Source organism: Amblyomma mixtum, chromosome 2 (genome assembly GCF_055824585.1).
Source record: "Amblyomma mixtum isolate Tamu chromosome 2, ASM5582458v1, whole genome shotgun sequence".
Taxonomy (NCBI): Eukaryota; Metazoa; Arthropoda; class Arachnida; order Ixodida; family Ixodidae; genus Amblyomma; species Amblyomma mixtum.
The window spans coordinates 169,242,149-169,265,107 of NC_143013.1; the positions used below are offsets into that span (position 1 = coordinate 169,242,149).

At 48.9% G+C, this 22,959-nt stretch overlaps 1 protein-coding gene across 3 annotated transcripts in view; it reads right to left on the reverse strand.

Moving 5' to 3' along the window:
* Positions 1–22,959, reverse strand: part of LOC149361529 (huntingtin-interacting protein 1-like) — a 121,026-nt gene that overhangs the window by 42,590 nt on the left and 55,477 nt on the right. For 2 of the 3 annotated variants that reach the window (XR_016288965.1, XM_089572700.1), the window contains exons 17-23: positions 19,083–19,217; positions 15,281–15,298; positions 13,089–13,239; positions 11,504–11,593; positions 7,071–7,157; positions 3,363–3,473; positions 2,360–2,428 (exon numbers count right to left, since the gene is read on the reverse strand). Coding sequence is in view for 2 of the 3 variants with exons in the window: in XM_089572700.1 (XP_089428826.1) it covers positions 2,360–2,428; positions 3,363–3,473; positions 7,071–7,157; positions 11,504–11,593; positions 13,089–13,239; positions 15,281–15,298; positions 19,083–19,217 (661 nt within the window). In the remaining variant the exon portion in view is untranslated. The remainder of the gene's footprint in view (positions 1–2,359; positions 2,429–3,362; positions 3,474–7,070; positions 7,158–11,503; positions 11,594–13,088; positions 13,240–15,280; positions 15,299–19,082; positions 19,218–22,959) is intronic. The other variant, XM_089572701.1, reaches the window with a different exon arrangement.

Genomic DNA, 22,959 nt, shown 5'->3' on the forward strand with positions numbered 1-22,959 from the left:
TCGGTGCCTTTCATTCACACCTTAAACACTGATACTCGAAGTGCTGTAAAATTACTAATGAGGGTAAAATGAAAAAAAGGTTTTGATTATTGCACTCTTTACTGATCATTACTATGTAGCCATGGATTAAAAATGATTTTTTATTGAGCAGTTCATTTTGCAGCGAGGTACTAATGAATGACTAATTTAAAATAATTATCTTGGGAACCGACTAATTTATGAGAAAGTTAATTTCATTACTGAAATAATTGTAAAAAACTGGGCAAGGTGGTACAGTTTGATTAGGATTGGACTAAAAATAAGGAAAATAGTTCTAATACCCCTGCAGTGGTGGAACTGGCAACTGGCTTCTTGTAGCAGCTTTTGTAGCAGAAGAAATCGCAGTTTGTAGCAGCAATTTTAAGTTTTGTAGCAGGAAAAATGGCATTTTGTAGCAGAATTCGAGCTTTTGTAGCACAAAAAAAAAGCTTCGTACCAAAATTTCATGCCAAAAAACGTTGTTTTAAATAAAGAAGCTTTGTTGTATTTCTGGAACAGGCATTTGCTCAGACGTTTTTAGCAACCACAGCCATGCAAGAGCAAGCTTCAATCCCAAATGCAGCTTAAAGTGCTTGGTTCCTTAAATATAGCCGAAAATAAACAAAACAGGAGGTTCTCCTAAAAACACTGCCGTTTTTATTCAGAAGAGCGACATAACGAGATGCTCAACAGAACTATAAAAAATGATACCGTTCATAAAACAAACTTTCAGGTACTATTTCTTCCCTTTTCTTGATCACTCCAGCTTAGACAGTGCCGCTGCGAGCTTTTCCTGTCCATTCTTCAGAAGGGCTTGTCCACTCTCAACGACTGCAAAATGTTTAGACTTGACACCTTTTGTGAAAAGCAGCTCAGCATTGCTGATCATATTCCTGGCCAGTCTGATCTCTCCTTGTACCTTCTCTTCATTCTGACCTCTCTTCTGGGTGTCTTTGTCCTGTACATCACAGTCTTGTTTCGCTTGTTTTGCACGGGTCTCTTCTCCTGCATCCGCCTCCAACCGTTGCAGCTGACGCTTCCGCGACCCTTTCACCGCTCTGATTAATCCTTGTGTCACAGGAATGGCAGCTGGATTTTCTGCCCGATATAAGTTAGTCATAAGTTTTGTTGCCTTTCAGCTTTGACAAAGACATCGAAGACCTGAAGTGTCCATTCACACAGGCAGTGCGCTGACAGTGGTCCCTTTGTTCACCTTCGGTTGTGTTCGGTTGCAAAGCAGCGATGGCGATGTGGCTGCCGGCAGATGCGTTGCCGGAAGTGTTGCCGGCAGACATCAGTTTTGGTTTCACGGAAATGAGTTTCGGTTTCGTTCTCGGCAGAGTTATTGGAGTTATTCAGAGATATTTCGGCGCAGGCGTGGCGCAAAAGTAGGCAAAAAACCGATTTTGTAGCAGCATGTAGCAGGATTTCCCATTTGGCGCAGTTTGGCGCAATTGGCGCAGCAGTTCCATCACTGCCCCTGTCAAGCGGGCAAGTTAAGTGCACTTACGGGGAGTGCGCTTTGGCATCCCGAGTGACACTTTGGGCTACGCGGTGCTAAACGGGAAAGCAAAGTGCACTCATAGTTAAAAAATAATTGCGACACAGAAAATGAGCGGAATTTCTGAACAGGCCGATGGAAAAGAAAAAAAGACTCATAATATTTGATTGCTTAACTGACAGCGCAAATAAAACGAGGCTCAAAAGTTTTTAACAATGAAAAAAAATGAAAATAGCAGAAAAGCCAAGACCAGCCAAGACTATTCAGAATTTCGACAACAAACAAGATGGCGGCGGGCAGCGATGTTGCATCTGATCACGTTTACTTGTTTTGTTGCTTTGCTTGTAGCTATAGCCAACGAACTTTTTTCTGAAAACAGTGTCATAACACGTAAAATAAAGTTGTAAGTACTTTTTATGCATTATAAATTTTGTACCATTGGAACCGCTGGCGTCGAGGCTACGCACTTGGCCAGCAAAGTGTGGTCCGTGAACGCACTCCCAGCGGAGTGCACTTTCCCGCGAGTGACACTCCACTTGCGTCGTTTAGATGCGGCAAAGTGTACTTACAGCGAAGTACACTCTCCGTAAGTGCACTTAACTTGCCCGCTTGACAGGGGTATAAGACCAGTGCCCCCCCTTAATGCCGAGTGGCAAAACAGGTTCAGCTGTCACTGAAAACAATGACACCGAATAGAACAGTAAGAAATGCAGATCGAGTGCCTCACCTCGTCTACGATGTTGCTCCACAACCATTGGAACAAAACACAACCACCAACCGAGCTGTCCCACTATTCCCAAGTGCACCAAGTGCGCACAGCAGGAGGAGGATGACACGCACCTTCTGGCCGCAGGGACCTGAGGAGCGCCAGGGACTCTGCTCCCAGGTGGCGACAGGCTGCAGCAAGCTCTGCAAGATCACGGAGGGGGGGGGGGGGGGGGGGGGGGGGGGGGATATGAGCCACGTGAGGAGAGTTCGCAAATGGGGAAGAGGGCGAAGGAGTCCCTCACTCTGTGGCAACTGCGTTGGTCGGACCTTTTGAGTTTACCCCCTGCCAGATGAGTGATCGTGGTGGGAGAGACATGTCTCCTGCCAACAGGGCACTGGCATTGCAGCCCCTACTGTGTGCGCATTTGAAAGCCCAGTTGAATGTCGTGTATCTGTGCCTAGTGTCTCCACCACAAAACATGGCCATCCATGCCACATGTCCTGACTGCCACAAACACAAGCCTTTCGCAACCACGTGCACTGGAAATAGGCGAGACAGGCACATCTGCTGCCATGTTCAAGTTTGCCAGCAACCGGCAGTCAGGATGTGAGTAGTAGTTAGTAGTTGCAAGATGAGGGGTACACACAATGTACATGAAGTTCCTGGCACTCAAGAAACAAAACAAGGAAAAGGGCAAAAGGGAACGAACCAAAAAGAGCCTCTAAATCCCCCCTCCCCTCTCTTTCTCAATGGTGCCGAAATTACTCGTGTGGAGTAGAGAGGGTCCCTGGACGTTCCACATCTCTTCCAGTGAGGAAGTCATCACAACTGCAACCAAACTACTACACTATGTCAGCAATGCCCATCCCTAATTTTTGCCAATACCACAGCCTAATTCAATTCCATTTATTTTTCACGAAGATTCTGCCGGAGCCTCAGACGAAAAGCTATTTCCAACAGCTGGACAGGTCCCAGAAAACAATGAACAAGACAGAAGGTGATCACTCACAGAGCAAAAAAAATAACATAATATGCTGCACATACATTTCGTGCACAAGTTAAAAAAGTTTACAGCGCTTTTTGCAAGCAAATCTTAGAATGTGTTGGAGTAGCAAACAAACAAGCAGAGCTCACCATCTCCCAGCTCGATGTTGGGCGACACTTGGGACACACCCTTGCCGGCTCCCATCACCTGGGACACTGTGTGGGCCAAGGGGCACACTGTGCTGATCAGCTCCTCGGCATCTGCAGCAGCCGTGACACAGGGAGAAAGTTAACACACAGTGTTCCTCATGTGGCCCCACACCCCACCAGCAGCAGCACACCACACCCAAAGCGCAATGACATGCATGTGCAAGTACTCTGTTGTCATGACTCTATGCCACAAGTGTGCACAAGTCCGAAGTTGTGGATCAATGTGCTACGAAAAGCGCGTGCAAGTTCAAAGATGTCATGGTTCAATGTGCCACGACAAGCGTGCGCAAGTTCAAAGTTGTCGTGGGTCAATGTGCCTCAACAAGCGTGCGCAAGTTCAAAGTTGTGGTTCAACGTGCCATGACAACGATGCGCAAGTTCAAGAATGTCGTGGCTCGATGGACCGCGACAAGAGTGTCAAATTCAAAGTTGTGGTTCACAGTTTACCACCTCAAGTGTGCGCATATGCAAAGTGGTCACGGCTCAGTGTGTCACGACAAGTGTGCACATATTCAAAGTTCTCGCAACACTCAGTGCCACAAAAGTGTGCGCAAATCAAAGTTGCCACAGCTAAACGTGCCACGACAAAAGTGCACAATGCAGTGATTTGTGGCTCAGTCTGCCATGAGAAGGGTGTGGAAGTCACCCCTGCATCAGGGACACTCAGGGCATTGTCCAACAGAATAACAGCTGCCCTGCTCACTGTATACGAAGTTCGCAGACATGTGGGGAGCCCTCATCACACACCTCTGCGACTGGCTCCACAGGCAAACAAATTCTGAAAGTTGTGTGGTGAAAACAGCTACACACCAACATTTCAATTCCAAACGAAACATCATGAGGTGAACCGAATTAACTTGAGGCGCCTGTTTTAAGGCATTGTCACGATTCACTAAATCTTGATTGTCACAAGTGTTCTTCACACTAATGCATACTGTCACGCAACTTCACTCAGCGTTTCTGCACAGCCATCAGCATGAACTCATGCGCGAATCCACAACCTGTTTCCATCAGCCCAACTCTCGCGATGTTCATGAAATGATGCCATAAAAATATAAAAATTATCTGTTCTTGTTCCTAGTCGCAGCGCTGGTGAATTTTTGTAGCGTTACAATGTGCCATGCAAGAGGCTCAGTTTTTACACAACCACTAGCCCTGCAGGTGACAACTTGACCTGGCCCCCCCCCTACAGGTGCCCGAGGTGAAATTCCACAGTGTGCTATTCCACACGACAGTTGACCAAAACGAGATGACTGAACTCTTGCTAAAGGCAACAAGACTGGCGCTATGGGTGTGGACGTTAACTGTGAAAAACCTTATTGAAGGATCAAACAAAAAACCACGCACTTTCGTGTGGAGATTTTGCAGCAGGTGGTATGCCACATGCAAGTAAAACAGCGCTAGACACGGGACGAAGGAAGAACGACACAGCAGAAGGCGCTACTAGCAACTCGATTTTTATTCCGCCGGAAGCGAAATATATACAGTAGAACCCCGTCCATACGTTTTTCACCGGACCGGGAAAAAAAAACGTAACAGCCGGGAAAACGCAACAGTGAGGAAAGCACCGAATATTAATGAAAACAGTGCAGCTTTGACTTGAAACAATTTATTTCCGCAAATTGACCCTAGGACTTTAAAAAATCGAGAATGGTGGATTGCAGTTTCTTTCGCTCGCTGGAAAGAACAACGCGTTACTCAATAGCAAAGGCCGCATTGCTGTCAGCGTCACTTTGCGGTGCGGCCACACCGCACGCAGCAGTGCTGTGCAGTTGATGCGCTCACTGCAGTCCACGCTGAAGCGACGTTGTGCACAGCGTCAAGCACTGAAATGTTCGTAGGCTGCTCGCCGCGCTGCTCCGCGTAAACCGCCCTGGCTGCCTGTCGACTGCGTTTAGTGCGTCCAGCTTTTCCTCAAGGGGAAGCGCCTTCCGCTTAGCAACGCTATCACGCCATCAAAGCACGATAAAGATGTTGTTGCGACTGAGAGAAAGATGAAAAGGAAATTGCACGGGCCTGCCGACTGACTCCAGCCGAGCCACCACCACTGCCACGCGCAGATAGAGGAGAGTTAAAAGATGAAAAGAAAGAGTGAAAGAAAAGAAAAGACGCGCGTCGCAACAACTGCGTCCGCTGAAGCGGACGCTGGCTGAGAAAAACAGATAAGCGACCGTAGCCGCGCGCCTTCTCGTCACCACCTCCCACGATAAAGATCTCGCGGCATTCGGCGTTAGCAAGGCAGATAGCCATCGAGTGGCGGCCTCTCCAACTCGCGTGTGGCTTCTTGCAGCCAGTTCCGTAGCCAAGCCTGGCCAAGACTCGTCAAAAATCAAAATGCCGGCTGGCGCGCATTGCCCGGGCGGGTTCGGGGAGCCGGTTGCGACATATCAAGCGGGATCGTTTCCTCGGCTACGACGTAACAGCGGGGTTCCCAATACATTGGATCCTATGGAAGCTATGCCGGGACCCGAAGAAAACGACGTAACAGCCGGGAAAACACAGCAGTGAGGAACGTAACAGCGGGGTTCTACTGTACCCGGAAAGTAAGAACACAAAAACAAAGATAAACAGTACAGACACTAAGACACATAAAGTGCAGTCATTGCAGGTGCATGCACAAGTCACAAAGTTAGATAGCGAATTTCTTTGTCAAGTAGCTTAATGGATGGCTTGCTGATGCAGTTCTGTCCTCTCTGATGAATGATTAGTGCCTCGAAGACTTCCCTTGCTTTTTTCGATCTATATTTCTTGATAATATATATTTCTTGGACCGCTCGTGCGATCCAAGAAAGGTGAGCAGTTTTTTTGACTGGCAGTTTTTGCAGTGTATGGCTAGATTGCTGCGAGTTCCTGTAGACTGTAATCTGGCCTGCTTGCTTAGTCTGGTGTTAAGAGAGCGGCCTGTTTGCCCGACGTACGTTTTACCACACGAGAGCGGCACTTCATAGACCACGCCGCACTGACAGTCAGTGTAGCGTCCTTGACGGTTGATGCCACACGGGGCGTGCGATGGTTTGTCATTGTTGACGTGCTGGCACAAGGCACCAAGTTTGTTGGGTGCAGAAAAGACCACTCGAATGCCAACGCGTCTCGCACACTTTTTTGACCCGATGGGACAGTTTGTGAATGTAAGGTATGACGGCTGTCTTAGGCGTTAGATTATCAAGTCGCCTGGTCTTCTTTGCCTGGTCATGACGGTATGCCATCTAGGAATTTTGCGTGAGGTCCAAGCCTAGCAGCGTCTGAAGAAACCGGTTCATGCGATAAACGATGGAGCAGAAAGCGAAAAGAACGCCACTGTACTACTCTCCTGACACATCAAACACAATCTTCAGATAATTTGCCCACATACAGTGGTTTCGCCACGGTCAAATTCATGAGAATTGGCAGCATTCAGTTGGTTCCAGACATTGGGAAATTCTCGAATATCCACTTCTTCAAACAAAACACCCCTGGTTACCGGTGGTTACAGTTAAACTTGGGTGAATGCCCCTGCCTCTCTGCACCTTCAACACAACTCTGGCACAAGTCTTATCCTATTCCCCATGGAACAGAGCAGAATGGTCGTGCTGCCAAAGCAACAACATGGACACGCTACATTCGCACCCGTCAGCAGTTCATTTACAGGCAAAGACAAAAAGCACGCACCTTCACGGTTCCCTTCAAACTTTTCGAAGCCAGCCCTGAGCTTGTCCAGTGCCTGCGACACCACCAGGGTCTGCTGCAGGAGGGTCTCTGGAATGGCACAAAAACCGGGGCACAGCAATGGAGTCATTCACGGAGCACATATGGAGTCATTCACAGGGCATATGGGACCCTCACACGAAAAAGGACATTGTGCACGTAGAAAAAGTTCAAAGGCGTGCTGTGCGCTTCATTTATAAAAAATATAAAACCTCCGAATCTCCATCTCTCCTTATGCAAACAAACCAGATAAAACCTCTCAGCATCCGAAGAAAGATAGCAAGAAGAGAATTTTTGTACTGCTTAATTCAGGGAAAGTTTGGCATCTCGGCAAGTCCTTATGTTACTCCATCATCAGCTCGAAAAACACGACACACACACAACTACAGCTTAACTCCTCACTTCGCAAACACAAACTCCCATAAGTTTCCATTTTTTCCGAAAACAATCAGTGATTGAAACTCACTACCGGAAGAGGTTTTCACGTGTCCTAACTTCAAAGAGGCCATTACAAATGTCTTTTAACCTCTGAAAATGCCCTTCTGAAACGTGAATTTGTGGCTATTTTATATGTGACGAAGATGTATATCGGAGTGCTTTTATATCTGCATGCATGACCTTTAAACATATGTATGTACGTAAGATGTTCTGTAACCATTTCTTGTGCAATTTGCTTTTGCCCTTCCTGCTTGGACGAAAAAGGTCTGCAGTATCATGTAAATAATAATAAAAATAATAAAACAATAACCTCAAAGCAGATCAATGCAATGGGGTGCACAAAGTCCGTTCCCCTTCCTCACTTCCCCACTGAGCGGGTGCTCTTGGGACACTGACAGCAGAACTACAAGTAGTGCTCCAGTGGTGGCCTAATGCCATGCATGCAATGCGAGAGGCATGGGGGTTTGATCCCCCCCATGCCGCCAACTACCCACCCCTCCTGCAGAAGGATGAGATTTTGATAATGGTGCAGCACAATGCAGTTTTTGAAATGCTTGTAAGGATAACTGACCAGCCACTGTAGACGCCAAAACTGCCCTGAAACTTTGTTGCCACCGAAAAACTATGGTTATCCTTTTTAGACACCCTCCCTTAGCTGCGGTACTTATTATTTTATTATCGATTACAAATACTCTCATCACAACTGCGACATATTGCGGCGTGGGCATGGCAATAAAGAAAACAAGCAGGGCTGCAAGAACATGCACAGTTACAGTAGCCAACCAATATTTCGGACTCCAATAATTTGGACTAGCACGATACTTCAGACTTGCTGAGGAACCGTTGCGCACCTCATAGGAACATGTACAGCCCCCGTCAAAAGTATACAGCCCAAGGGGTTCACTTCTAAGCTGTTTTGCGGGGCCCCCTAGCTCGTCTAACAGCCCAAAGCTTGGGAAAATTCAGGACGCACAGCCATTCCTCTTTCGAGAGGTTACGGTCGCTGCGGATGAATAACAAGGCTGACTGCAGGCCTCACAAGCAAACCCTTTGGGCTGTGTACTTTTGACAGGGGATGTACATTTTCACAACCGATATCTCCGACTTTGCGGAGTCTAAAAGTTCGAATATTCTGACTAGAATAGACGCCAACAATATTGTGGTGATCATTTTTCAACCGAAAGTTTGTTATTTCGACCTAATATAGACGCGAGCGGGCATCGCTGTCGCTATCAACTCATTTGCCGCCACCATGAAAGGCGCCATCTTGGATTTAAATGGAATCGGCTCGGCGGGCGCAATCGGACTGGCTTGGATAGGCTTGGCTATTTGTTCTCCGTCGTTGCCATTTGAAATAATGAGATGCTCTCCATTGCCATCGAGATGGCCTACAAAGGGCGTGCGATCGCATTGAAAACGGTACAGCGGGACAGCTGCAGCATCCGCTGCGGCTTGGACGACACCCCCCGCGGTGCGGGGCAGCAAACATGGTAGACGGGGGGGGGGGATGCATTCGGAGGCGCTCGCTTCCACACACGTCTTCCTGTGGGTTACCTCTCAGTCTTCGCGAACGTCATTGCCCCATGCAAGCTTACTGTTCTTGCTTCGCGCAGCGAGTGCATTCATTCGCGGCATGAATGCGGCCGCGTCGCACTATCTGGAATCGTGATGCGGTAGGGTGTGGGCATGAGGAAAGCACGGCTATGACTCAGAGTCTAATATTATTGCTTGCAGGCGGAACATGGGGAGTGGCAATTTTACACGATTTTGAAAGCTGGTTGTTCGCAGAAAAGTTTATTTTTTTAAGTTCACAGATTTTTCGGAGTGTCCGATTATTTGGACCATTTTTCGGGTCTCGCCGAGTCGAAAAATCGGTCGGCGACTGTAGTAAGATATAAAAGACAATACTAACAAAGTAAAACGTACAAATATTCAATTATCCCATAAGTATGCAATTGATCGACAAACTCATTAGCAGGCAGTTTCCGCAGGGATCCTTGAAACTCATTCCATTGAGGAATCGTTGAAGGAAAGTTATCAACGATTCATGCATGGTTTCAGTGGGATGATGTTTAAAAGGGTTGGTACCTGTTCATACAAAGGTATGATACAGACAGAGAAAGACTGCACTTCTTACGTGATCGTGCAGAGACCTTCTTTGAACTACGGGGCTTAAAGGATTAGCTAGGAACAGACATTATATATGAGCCAGTACTCCCCTCCCATAAAGCTGTCCCGGTATTTTCCGGTTTTCTAATGGGTACAAGCTCTAGTGTGACCCGTTATAATGGCCTGGCAATGTTTGTCATCTCTGGGAGAAATGCTTGGGAAAACTGTGACCTCAACAGACCAAACACATTACCCAAGGCAGCCTTTAGTTAGGCTGCCCTGTGCCATTCAAGTCAAATCGTCCTCATCAGGTGGCAAGACCTTTAAAGAAATGCATTCGTCCCTGGCTGCCACCTTTCCTGCAGGCTACCCCTGTGCATGGGTGGCCCCTGCTTCTATCTCCACTCACACAACTTCCCTTCACTGCCTTAATAGGGGATATTCAAAATTCCTCAAGTGCACTTTCCCGCACAACAATGTTGCCCCTAACAAGATGGCCGACTTCGCTATAAAGGAACTACATGGGCTACAGGACAGGCGCTAAAGGTGTGGATAGAATGTAAGAAGCGTATTTTGGAAGAATCAAACAAAAAACCAGTCTTTCTTGCTTTGTTTCAGCTGGAAACGCATGGTCCGCCATCTTGTTGGGGGCAACATTGTTATGCGGGAAAGCGCACTTGCGGAATTTTGAATATCCTCTACAGTCAAACCCACTTATAACAATATTCAAGTGCCATAGAAATACCATTGTTATAACCAGTAATTGTTATAACAGGGTTGTGCCGAAAAAAAAGAAGAAAAGATGAGAAACTTCAGAGCATTTATTGACATTAAATACCCAGAGGGGTTCTATTGTTCTAAAGCCTGTAAAAGCTCGTTGATTCGAAATTCAGGGGACCAGAAAAATGTTCACCGTTCACCGATGACCAAAGCACCGCCATCACTGACCACCGGGAGCTTCGCGCACCTCCACGTCACAGGAATCAAGCCGGCTTTCTGGAAGTGATCCTTATGGGAAATTCAAGAAGCATGAAGAACCAAGGGTGCAGTGACAGCTGACAAGAGAAAAACCGCGCTGGCTGCACGCGCGCGCACCGCACCGACTGATTGGAAGTACGCATGGTGCGCGTAGCCAATGCAGCAGCTTGCCTGATGCGATGACTCCTGCCCCTGGGGCACGGGAAATTTGTGAAGCGGGGACCGTGGGGAAGTTAGCGAAGAACAGGGGAAGATGGGACAGCATACGCGCTGGTGGTGCCAGCCGTAGCTCAGAATGTAAAAGCAAAGAAAAACGCGTCTGCGTATTTTTTTCTGCGAGCGGCGCACCCCTCAGAAATGTTAATAATGGACTACTTCACCTAGGCTCCCTACCATGCTCCCTACTTTCTTCTCTGCGTGGGCCTTTTGCTCAGGGGAATGCATCCGTTGTTTCTCCTGCCTGTGTCATTGCGACACGCAAGCATCCTTGGCGCACCCGATGGCAGCGTTTCCGAGTGCGTGGTCACGGGTTCTGTTGCTTTCTGGCGTCATTGCGCCGGCTCGATCCGCCGGTCGGCCCCACACATGCGCGCTTTTGTGTTCTAAGCATGGTTTTGCTGGTGTGGTTGTAGCATTTCCTTGTTTTTTTTTTTTCTATTATGGCTGACACTCAATTACCGGATTTAATTGTTATAAGCAATAATGTGCCTTGACAGCATTACTATAAGCAGTTTATTTTACCATGGAACACATGGTAAAGCTGATGGTGCCACGACCGACCATTGTTATATCCGATATATTGTTATAACCAGTATTGTTATAAGTGGGCCTGACTGTATATTGTGTCAGATCTCCCAGTGGCCCTCACTCACCGGGTGTGCCCATGTAGCCCTGGCGGCCCGGCCGGTCCATGTCTTCCAGCGAGGCGCCCACAATGGCCTCCCCTTCTTGCACCACGCCCGCTGGAAACGAGAGCAACCACCCTGTGTGAGACACTCTCTTTCCCGCACGGCTTGCAAAGGTGCTCAAAACAGCAGAGGAGAGGTACGGCACCTCTAGTGAAACTTTCAGATTAATTTCTTCCGAGCCGGAACACCAGGAGTCCAGCTGCTTCTCGCTTTCCTTTCCACACCCTGAATGAAGTGCGAATTTCAAATTTCTAGAATATAAATCTGAAGCACCTGACAGATGCATCTGCTATTTCACTTTTCTGACCTAAAATGCTTCATCCAAAAGATTTAAATCTTTATTGCATAAGCAATACTGCGCTAGGTTTCGAGCCGTCGCGTAGCTCCTGGTGGTGGCCGATGTCAAACAAATGGAGAGCCGTTGCCATAGCAACCGTTTCAGCCGCGCTCCACCAGGCGGCAGGACCATCGCTGCGCCGCCGCCGCTACCACGCGCCTAGTCGTGCGCTCTCGACGCATGTGTCGGAATGTGGAGAGAGGAGGAAGCGGGAGGGAAACGGGGAATAAATACACGCGTTCGTCTCGGGCAGAACAGTTGCTGCTTGCTTACGAAACTTGCCCGGTTTAACCAGAGCTAAACCTCAGCTAATTTTTTTACGTGCACACTTACTGTCCCACAGCTGCACAAGGGCATCAGGAAATGGCTATAACTCCATGAACTGCACACTTCTGTAGCATGCAGTTCTCACCACCACAGCCACTCTGCATGCACCAAGAGATCAGACTAATTGCTGGCTTGTGCAGCAGTGATTAAGTGGCACAGAGCCATGCTGAAAATGAAAAAAATTACTCTCCCAGGGTTCCACTGCACGGCAGCACAAGTTAAAAACAAAACAATAATGCAAAGAAGAACAGAAGAAGGCTCCTGCTGGCAAGGGCTCATAAGAAAATAATTCTACCATGCATGCCCAAAAATGAAACGTTATGTGTGACATGTTAGGCACACATTAATACATAGACAACCACATGTGTCCGCTGCGGTGGCTCAGCGGTTACGGCGCTCGGCTGCTGACCCGTAAAGACGCTGGTTCGATCCCGGCCGCAGCGGTTGAATTTCGATGGAGGCGAAATTCTAGAGGCCCATGTACTACTGTGCGATGTCAGTGGACGTTAAAGAACCCCAGGTGGTCGAAATTTCCGGAGCCCTCCACTACGGCGTCTCTCATAGCCTCAGTCGCTTTGGGACGTTAAACCCCCATAAACCAAAGCAGACAACGACTCTTGAGTCAAAATATTTAAATGACAAAAAATGAAAAATTTTATTGACTTCTTTTTTGCGTTCACCAGGCAATTTTGTGCCATCAACATTCTTTAGCTGTCGATGTGGCTTAGACCACCAGAAAGAAAAAAAAGAGACAGGCGACAGAATCACCGTCAGTCATAAAAGTGATGGAAAAGAAAATCGTAAAAAGCGGCGACAAAAGCGGAATCACTACCAGGTCTGCCAGCTCTCACTGCGGCTCCTATCCACAGAGGTGGGCACCCTTACCCAGTATGCGCAGCAGGGCAGACAGGGCCTGCTGCTGGAGCCTCTGCTGTGCCTGGCTGTGGCTCTCGCCCAGGGCCACCATGGCTGCCTCCTGCTCCTGCCGATCACGGCCCATCTCCGCCTGCAGCTCCCGGACCCGCTCCTCCAGGCTCTGCACGCAACCCTTGCGTGAAACACACACCTCGGCCCCCTTCCCCTCTTTCATCCTCCTCCGCCTGCGGCGGCAGTCTTTCAAAGGAGGCAAAGCACAAAAGACACGATGTCAGAGCACAGTACAGGGACATTAGGTCTGTTTACACGAACTCAATAGAGTCGAGTCGAGTTTGCTTGTCGGGTAAAAAAAACCAGTTGTCCGGTTCACGTAAACGCTGTCGGTTTGAGTAAAATAAGCGGCAGAGCGAGTTAACTCACCTCCAGGGGGTAGGTTAACTCGCTTGACCTGCCTTTTGAGTCGAAGATTCGGGTTAGCGGGAGGGGAGAGGATAAAAGCAAACCCGTTTTTCGACTGCACCGTCGTGCCTCCGAGACAGCGCTGCCATGCCACCATTTTGGAGGCTGCCACTGCCCTCTCCCGCTTGCGCTGTTTGGCACTTGGTGTTGCTGGAGTTGAAGTGGCCTTGACTCGCTCAAATCGAGTTCATGTAAACACGCAGTCGTCGAGTTCGGCTGGCCTGGCTCAACTTGATCCCCTGACTCGACCCGCCGCTGTCGGGTTCATGTAAACGCCGCTACTGAGGCAGACTCCTTCCAGCTCTTGTTTACTGTAAAATTTGAATCTATGGGTCTTTCTGGCTTCTTTCTTTTTTTTCTAAAATGATATTTATCACTGAAAACATTGCACTTGAAAAATTCCCACCACAAGATAGAAACGCGTGACGCGTGCACCAAAACAGACTCCATGATCCCAGTTTTCAAATGAATAGTCTAGAAACTGTGGCTTAAAAACTGCGCTGACACGCGCATTTTCCATGCAAAATGAGCAGGTGATGCGAATGCCTTGCTTCGTTTTATGCACTTCTCTAGCTTATAAACATTCCGATTTCAGTGAAAGGAAGAATTTTTTTTTTTTGTTAGAATGCCGCGATCTATTGATACAGGCTAACTTCACTTTCTCCTCACTGTCAGATCTGATGAATCATAAGTGGTCGAAATTACTCCAGAGCCATTCACTACGGCGCCTCTTTCTCTCATCATTCTGCGACAGTGTCTTCCACTAAGATCCACCAACAGTGAGACTTCCCCCGACAAATGCGTCTTTCCTTTTCTCACAACCAACGTCAGTTTCATCTCATTCATTGTATTAACCCCCAATGTGATGCACAGTACACTGGAGTAAAATTGTGCAAGGGTTTTTAACTACACCAAGGAAGTTTAAGTGGTGCTGCATCAGTATTAACTGTACTCCCACACCATGGCAATGCTGGATGACAGCAAGGAGAAGGCAGTTATGGGGTAATGAGCCCTGCATGCATTTTACAAAACCCTGACAAAGCATGATGGTGGTCCCCATCCCAACATCTCAAGGGCCGTAGATAGGTGTCCAAAAAAAAAAAATTGGCAGTGGCTTAGCTCTGGTTAAGCCTGGATATACAAGCGCAAAGCTGCAGTTGTGCTTTGTTTGAGGTCACGGCTGTCGCAGTTCGCGCAAAATGCACTGGGAGCACCACGATAACGGTGTAGGCAAGCGTGTTGTATAGCCCTCCTTGCACATGCGTAGTAACTGTGGTAAACCGGCGGTTGCAAGTAGCGTCATACGAGGAAGCTGAGCACGCGCTGATGCACACTCGGTAAACACGCGCAGAGTGCGCGAACGACGGCGAAGGTCGACCGACGGAGCCGCGCTCATGGCGGCTCCGCTGACCACCTGCGCCTCTCCAGTAACGTCATGCGGCGAACTCGCGCACGCGCAGCTGTGGCTAAAATTGATCACGGCGCACGCCAGACCCGGTGTTGACCAGACTAGTGTAGCTTTTCGCTTAAAAGCTACTTGAACACCAATGAAAGGAACAGGGGCCACAATTCAGTCTTGAACCGTGGCCCCAGGAAGCCACGATTCTGAATTGCGGTAGAAGGAAGCACAGCCATCTCGGTTACACCCATGTGGAAACAGGACCTCTACAACTGCCGCTGCGGACAACCGGACACAGGGCATGCAGGAAGGAGAGAGCAGTAAGCATGTGGACAGCACGTACCGTGATAAGCACATACTCCTGGTGCAAGAAGCGAGGCAAGCGTGAGAGGGTGGGGGCAGAGAGAAAGAAGAGGCGGCACGGTGCACAGGGCTTCAATACAGTGAGACAGGTCACACTGCTGCAGAACACAGTGTGTACACGGCCCCCGACAACAACGTGCAGGGCCATTAACCGCGCTGGCATCCACTGAATCTGTCTACGATAAACAAGCAGTTGCAGAGAACGCTCCTCTGTGCCAAGCACAATGCTCCGGACAGCCCACACTTGCTGGCCCACTGCTCCCGTTACTTTCCCACACAGCAAACATTTGAAGTGTCAGTTAGGCGTGCGTTTCCTGCCACTACACACACGGGTCCTGGGGCTTTGAACATTACATCCTGTTCTGTTGGGGGGGCAACTTGAGAAGATGCACTTTATTTCGTGTTCAGTTGAACTCGCCAGTTACGAGTTACCCTGGTGCATTTGCACACACAACTGCAGCAGCTAAATGGCAAAGGTGCATCTAGGGCAGTGCCTTGTGTCAGTACTTGCTTGACTCCTCCTTAAAGAATGAGTAGTAAACGCTCAGTGTTGCTCTGAAAGAAAAGAGATAAAATGATACCACAAAATGACACTGGCATTCACTCGTAACCACGGTAACGTTACCACTTTACACTCTAGTGCTTACACTCTCTTCGCTTGCACCTGTGTGAAGCACTGCGTGTTCTCTAAACAAAAACATTAGCTGCCTATAGACCTTATGCAAAATTGCTGCCATCTATCGGAGAAAAGAAGAACCAGCGGAAATCCGCCATGTTGGAGGATGACTGAAGCTCGTTCCGCCTCTGCTCTCTGGATTTAGGCGTGCCCTGCGTTAGCTTCCTTACCGCTGTGCTGGCTCGAAAATCTTATTTCCTGTCACTTGAGCCTGTAAACATGACTTAATGGTCAGTCGACCTGTTTCTGCTGCCCAAGTTTCCAAGAGACTTCGCAGACACTTACTACGCGTCCAAAACACTTTCCGAACGCCACCGGGTACGTAGATAGAAGTTTTTCACGGAGTCCTATGTCAGTTTGCCGGCGCTGAACACCAAGAAATGTACGAAGCAAGTGTAATTTTCGTTTACGGCTAAAAATGTGCGCATTTCAGTCTAGTTTGAGTCAGTTTTTATTTGATTGGATACTTTTTGCGAACGGGCATGCCGCTTGAATTGCTGCTGTTGTGGTAGCGTTTTCTGTGTGTTGCGTCGACACCAAAAGCGAACGATAGTAAACTTCACGCTCATGTTGGCAGTGTCGAAAAAAGTGGCCTGTCGACATGCGACGCTTTTCATTTTAATTGAAAAGTTCATACAGCATTTGTTTGTTTGCCCTAGTGCTCTAGCGCCCAGAGCCCCTAGTTTGCCCTAGTGCCCTAGCCAGAGAAAGAAAACACGTTATTTTTATTACCGGGCATATACAGTAAAAGCTCGTTAATTCGAACTTCACGGGACCGGGAAAAAAGTTCGAATTATCCGATGTTCGAATTATCGAATGGCCGCGAAAAAACCGACAAGAACCATTTGCATTACGGTATATGTAGGGTATTTACTCGCGTAACGAACCCACTCACATAATGCCCCCCCCCCCCCCCCCCCCGATTTTTGCCTAAGAATCTGAAAAAAAAAAAAGCGTCAGTCGTTAACGCTTCCTTCCGTTTGGCACCGTCACGGCTCACAACGAATTTCTTGGCCGCGCGCCAAGATGCTGCGCAGCGATAAAATCACTTATCGCTACGCAGCATCTTGGCGCGCCGCCAAGAAATGCGTTGTGGGCTTATCGCTGCGCAGCATCTTGGCGCGCCCTAACGGTGCCAAACGGAGGGAAGCGTTAACGACTGCCGCTTTTTTTTTTCAGATTCTTAGGCGGGGGGGTTTGCTCCAGCAAGGGGGAAGCGAACTTTGGCAGAGTGCCAGCGCTTGTTCGGTTGTGCAAGCCTCGTTTTCAGTATGTTCGCCTTATGTGCCATGGGCGATTGGGGCGGACGCCGTCTACTGCCTCTCAAAAGCCGGCGTCTTGTTCGCGCTGAGCGCGTGCTTCCGTTGGCGTGACCGATGGGTGGAAGCATGGACGACACTCGCAAAGAAAAAAAAAACTTTTTCGCTCGTAATTTGTAGCGCCGGTCCGAAGTCATAGCCTTCATGGGCATTGGCTGGGACCGCGCTGACTGCTTATCCGTATTTTCGAATTAACAGGGCTCGAATTAACGAGTATTTAGATGAGAGTTCCGGAGGTTGCGCGGAAAAGAGGGTAGGCAGCCGCCAGCGCGGTCGCCAACCCCTCCCTACCCTCCGGTGCCGCCGGCCACCGCGCCGCCGGTGATGGTGCCATTTAAGTTTTACCCACTTTTCCAAGGTTTTATCTAGTTCCATCTTCTGTCCCCGTTTCGTACGCAGCTAACTATGCGGAGGAGGTGCTTTTTTTTTTGGCCACATGCTGTGTGCCAAGCCGCCCAGACGCGGTGGCGCGTAGTTCGAATTATCCGTAACGGAACCGATTCGCTTTCGAATTAACGGGCTTTTTTATACACAGATCTCTATGGAGCTTGGCCGGACCAAGTAGTGTAGTTCGAATTATCCGAAAATTCGAATTATCGAGTTTTGAATTAACGAGCTTTCACTGTAGACCCCTAGGTCCTCGCACGACCCCACTATACAACTGTTTACCATTCTTGGACTATCGCCGTTAAAAACACGTAGCCCGTGAATGCAGCAGTGTCTATGGCTTTACCACGACGAGCAAGCCGTTGTGCACTGAGATTTTTGGAGGATTCTACATGCGTTATGCATTCCCGCTACTAGTTGGAACTATGGTACCGCTTGAGCGGCTTCCCTTACGGTCCTTTCTTTTTTTTAAACAAAACAAGGTTTCGTGAAAACCGGCCGGTTAAGTGAAATCACTACATGCAATCAAGCCGTCGCTCCACAAAATAGGCACCTTTCCCTGGTCTAACTGAAACAATTGACTGACTGACGTTCCGTGCCACGGGCACTTGACCCTTGCTGGTGTTTCCGTCGAAACAAATATTCGCACTAAAAACTAACATGTGAAATCGCTGCGGCGGATAACGCTAGGAGTGACGGTTCTCACAAAGCGCGACCGGTACCACTGAACAGCTGATCACGATTACTCTATTGCGAGGCCGATAATCGCAGCACTTCAGGGCAATCGCAGGAGAAAAACTACTTTTGTGTGATATTTTCTTCGTGCCTACAAAGCTTATTTCTAATTTCATTTGCTACATGGCGATCACGAAATGTGTTTCGCGACGTCTCGACATGTAGCGACGGTACTGCAACAGTTGTGTCGCCGATGTCGGGGGATCGCAGTTCAAAAATAGAAATGCGCTCAAATCAAGCCCTCTTGCCTTTTTTTTCCCTGGGCGTCTTTGTGACCCTTCTGCGTACAGCAAGGCACTAAGCAATATGTGGGCATACTGAGGACGGTGAAACTAAAGCGCGTGCGACGAGCGTAGTACGTGCTGTGAATCAGGCGGCTATCCTCCAACATGGCGGATCGCGCGCGGCGACCGCCAGATGGCAGTGCATTTCGCATAAGGTCTATTACGAGCTTTTGATGCTGACTGTTCATCGACAGTATGCACAGCGATGTCCACGGATGTCCGAGAGCACAACGTCTGCCACTATGGAAGCAAGTATCAAAGGACAGCAGTCTTCTTTCGGGCTTGGTACCCTTCAACTGCCCCATTAAAGGTTGCAGGAAAGCCCCGCTGAAAGTAACAGCGCGGGACAGCACATCTTGTGACACACGTGTGGCAGCGCACCTGAACATTCTCCCGCAGGGTGTGGTTGTCCCGTGCGACCGCTTCAGCCTCGGCCCCCCGTGCTGCCAGTCCCCCCAGCTGCTCCTCGGCTGACCTCTTCTCCTCACGAGCCTGCCTCAGCTGCTCGCCCAGGTCCTGCACAGCGAAAAGTGCCATGTGATAAGTGCCACAACAGCGCAGTTCAAGGTTCGATTCGTGATAGCGCAAATTCTTCAGCGACTGTTCTGGACAGAAAAGTCAAAGGATGGCTAGCAACCATGAGTCCATGTAAGCCATGAGTTCATGACTACTTCCAGCCTCCTACCCACTCCGAACAAATATAGCCAATCACTGCACAGTCTTTACTTGGTGCCTTCTCAACTTGTGAACGGTGGATTTGGCTCTCTAGCTTGTCAACCTGCACTAAGAGTAAAGTACACTACAATACATTAAAAGTAAAAAAAAAAAAAGTTCGTTAGAAACATGAGTTCATTGGGAGTCCTCCTCTTTGCTAGTGCTCCAATGCTCCAATGTGCTCCCGCAAAATCGAAACTTCTGCACATCAGATCCAATCCTAAAGACAACACGAGTTTGCAAATCTCTCTGACGGGAGGCCCTATCAAAGAGGTCGGGGAGCTCCGCATACTGGGTCTGTTCATCCATAACAGGCTCAGCCCGGAATCCACTATTGCCAAACTCAAGCGCGTAGGCGAACGCATGATCCATCGCGTTTCTAACAAGCGCGGCGGGTTGCGAGGCAGGGACGCGCTTCGGCTCGTCCATGCCTTCATGACCAGCAGGATCTTCTACTCCGTTCCCTACCTTCGCACTACAAAGCAACAAGAAATGAGAATCAAAACCATCGTTAGGAAGGCTACAAAGCGAGCACTGGGCCTCCCAGTGGCCACCTCCAATGCTAAGTTGTCGGCGTTGGGGGTGATCAACTCCTACCAGGAGTTACGAGAGGCCCACCTCGTGAACCAATATACGCGACTCTCGCAGACGCATCCGGGCGCCGCCTGCTAGACCGCTTGCACATCCAACACGAGTGCACTCCAGATGAGACGTGTCGGATTCCGGAGCTATGGCGTCACAAGTTCTGGGTCCCTCCACTCCCGCGCAACATGGACACACATACACACGAAGGCAGACGAGAGGCGCGCGCTCGGGCCCTCGAACACCAACACGGATCTAGACAGGGTGTATACTACGTTGACGTAGCAGGGCCGTCTCCCAATGGATTCTACACGGCCGCAGTAGTTCACCAGGATCAATGCGTTAACGGGCTGTCCTTTCGAGCTCGAAATTCAGCACAGGCTGAGGAAGTAGCCAGTGCGCTTGCCGCCTCGGACTTGAATTCAAAGGTAATCGTGACAGATTCGCGTCGAGCCTGTCAACACTACCTGGCTGGCGAGATTTCACCTTTAGCCTACAGTATATTAAAGCGCGCAGTGAGGGAATCGGACCCTTCGCCCAAACGCATAGTTTGGACTCCGGGCCATCAGGGCGTTAGAGGTAATGAGGCTGCGGACGCGGCTGCCTGAGCGCTTACCTACCGGGCACCTCATCCAGGCTCTTCCGGCTCGGAGATTATGCAACCGCTTCTGCGGTTCAGAGAAATTTTGGACTATTGCGAACGCCATCGGCTTTTCCCGGTCCCTGCTAAGGGCCTGAGTAAAGCTGATGAGCGAACTCTGAGGCACTTGCAGACCAACACTCTGTTGTGTCCTGCAATAGCGAAACATTTCGACCCCAAAATTGATGGGCGCTGCCCTCACTGTGGGGAAGTATCCGATACTTTCCACATGGTTTGGGCCTGTCAAAAGAATCCTTCCCTTCCCGAGAGGCATGGGAGGCAGCCCTGCTCAACAGCTCGGGGCTGGAGTCTCAAAGGGCTCTAGTCCAACGGGCGCGAGTAGCGACTTTGTCCAGCGGGGTCCCGGACTAAGGACTCCACCTATGTAAAGGGCCATTTTTGGTCTGCAAACTCTACTTTTGTTTATTAAAAAGTTTTCACCACCACCACCACCTCTTTGCTGGCATTCTCGTACACCTCGCTCCAAATCGACTCCTGATCACTCAAAGTTGAAGAGGACAGGAAATGTGTTTGAAGGATGCAGAGTCTGAATTAAGGGAAGCCTTTCTACTATAGTTGATATCACCAAGGCCATAGCTTCAGCTTGAATAAGACAGGAGTTTGAATTAATAAGACTCACCAGTATACAGTCAAGACCACTTCCAATGGCCCCCTTTTAACGCACACTTGCTTAGTACAAACAGGGACTAAGCTAATGCCATGATGTACCAGTACATTAGGGCTATTGCACTGCACATTAGATAAACTGAACTTGTGCGGACACAAAATTCGAGTACAGCGAACACGCAGGCACCAGAAGCTCACATGCTGGGGCACACTACACAGTATTCATGGTGGTCCCGCATGAAAATCGATACTGGTTAAGGTTTTCATTAGATGACCACGAAAAGGGCACGCGTTATGCGAAAAAAAGACAAAAAAAAGTGGTAGGATATTAACATAGTGAAACTGAGTAGATACACAGACGCAGGCGTTTAACCTGGTTAGCTTATGGTCTTGCCTTGCTGCGTCGTCGGTACGCCTGGTGACGATATTAGACTCAGGTTACGCTCTGATCCGAGGTTAAGCTGATCTGATCTGTTTGCAACGCAGATGGAAGCTCATGAAGATGGCGACCTGCATTGCACAGTGTGAGTGTGCTGCAGTTTAACACGAGACAAGATCGGCTGCGGAGATATCATCGTGCTTTCGTGCCGAGAGTTCGAAACACAGTCGCGGCAATATTTATTTTATTGCAGCATGGACTATTGCTATGCTAAGTTGGGCCAAGGTCACCCTCAAGGTCGCCCTCCCACTGTGTACAGCTGGCACGACGCTCCTCCAAACTTACCCGAGCTTCCTCCCGTTGGCTGCAGGTTGTGCGACAGTCCTCGCACTAACCCGAGCTTACTTGAGCTACTCCAAGGCTTCACTCAAGAGTCATAGTTGGGTCTGTCCTCGTTAAGCAGTGCTCTCGTACTAAACAATTAAAAGGTCCGGTTGCAGCGCAAAATCACCTCGGCTTCCGCGCACCTGACTGTGAGGATGGGCTGCTTCGGGAAATGACCTCGTAACAAAGAAGGAGCCTCATATTGACGGGTGGCTAATGGTGCTTGTCTTTCTCTCCGAACACGGATCATTTTCACACAGGTCATAAAACGATTTTATTGTGCCTGAATAAAAACTACAGGAAGAGATGTGATCTCATACTACACTGCAGCGCATTCGTCAGTTACGCCAAGTTATCGCCAGTGCTGCATGCATAGGTCACAGATTCCTTAGAACACAGATTAAATGTCATAAGGCAAAAAAGAATGAGCACTTACTTTATCAAACCTGCGCGACCGTATGGCTTCCAGCCAAGAACATGTATAGGCAGTTGCATCTCATCATCATTACCACTGCACAGAAGCCGCCCAAAAAGAAGCCCTTTCTCTCCTGCACTGTGTGTTCATGCTCATCTCACCAAGCACCCCTGCACTTTATTGGGCCCACAATTAAACTCCAGCCAAGAATAGAGCTTGGAACGTTTTTTGTGTGCAAAAACCAGCTGCCAGCGTACCGCTGCAACCAAATGCAATGTTGGCGCGATCTTCTGCGAAATGCTGCCACTATGCGGTTGATGCAAACACAGCGTCTCGGTAAAACCTAAGTGCTGTAAAAGCAGAAATAACCATGTTGGTGGGTGCATATTTCATGTCTGGCTTGCACTCATTCCATAATTAAAACCGGCCCTTCATCGCATGACGCATTAGGCCTAAATGCACAGCGCCGATCACCCCGTTGATCATGATGCGCGAGGTGCTCGCACTGTTCCTAACC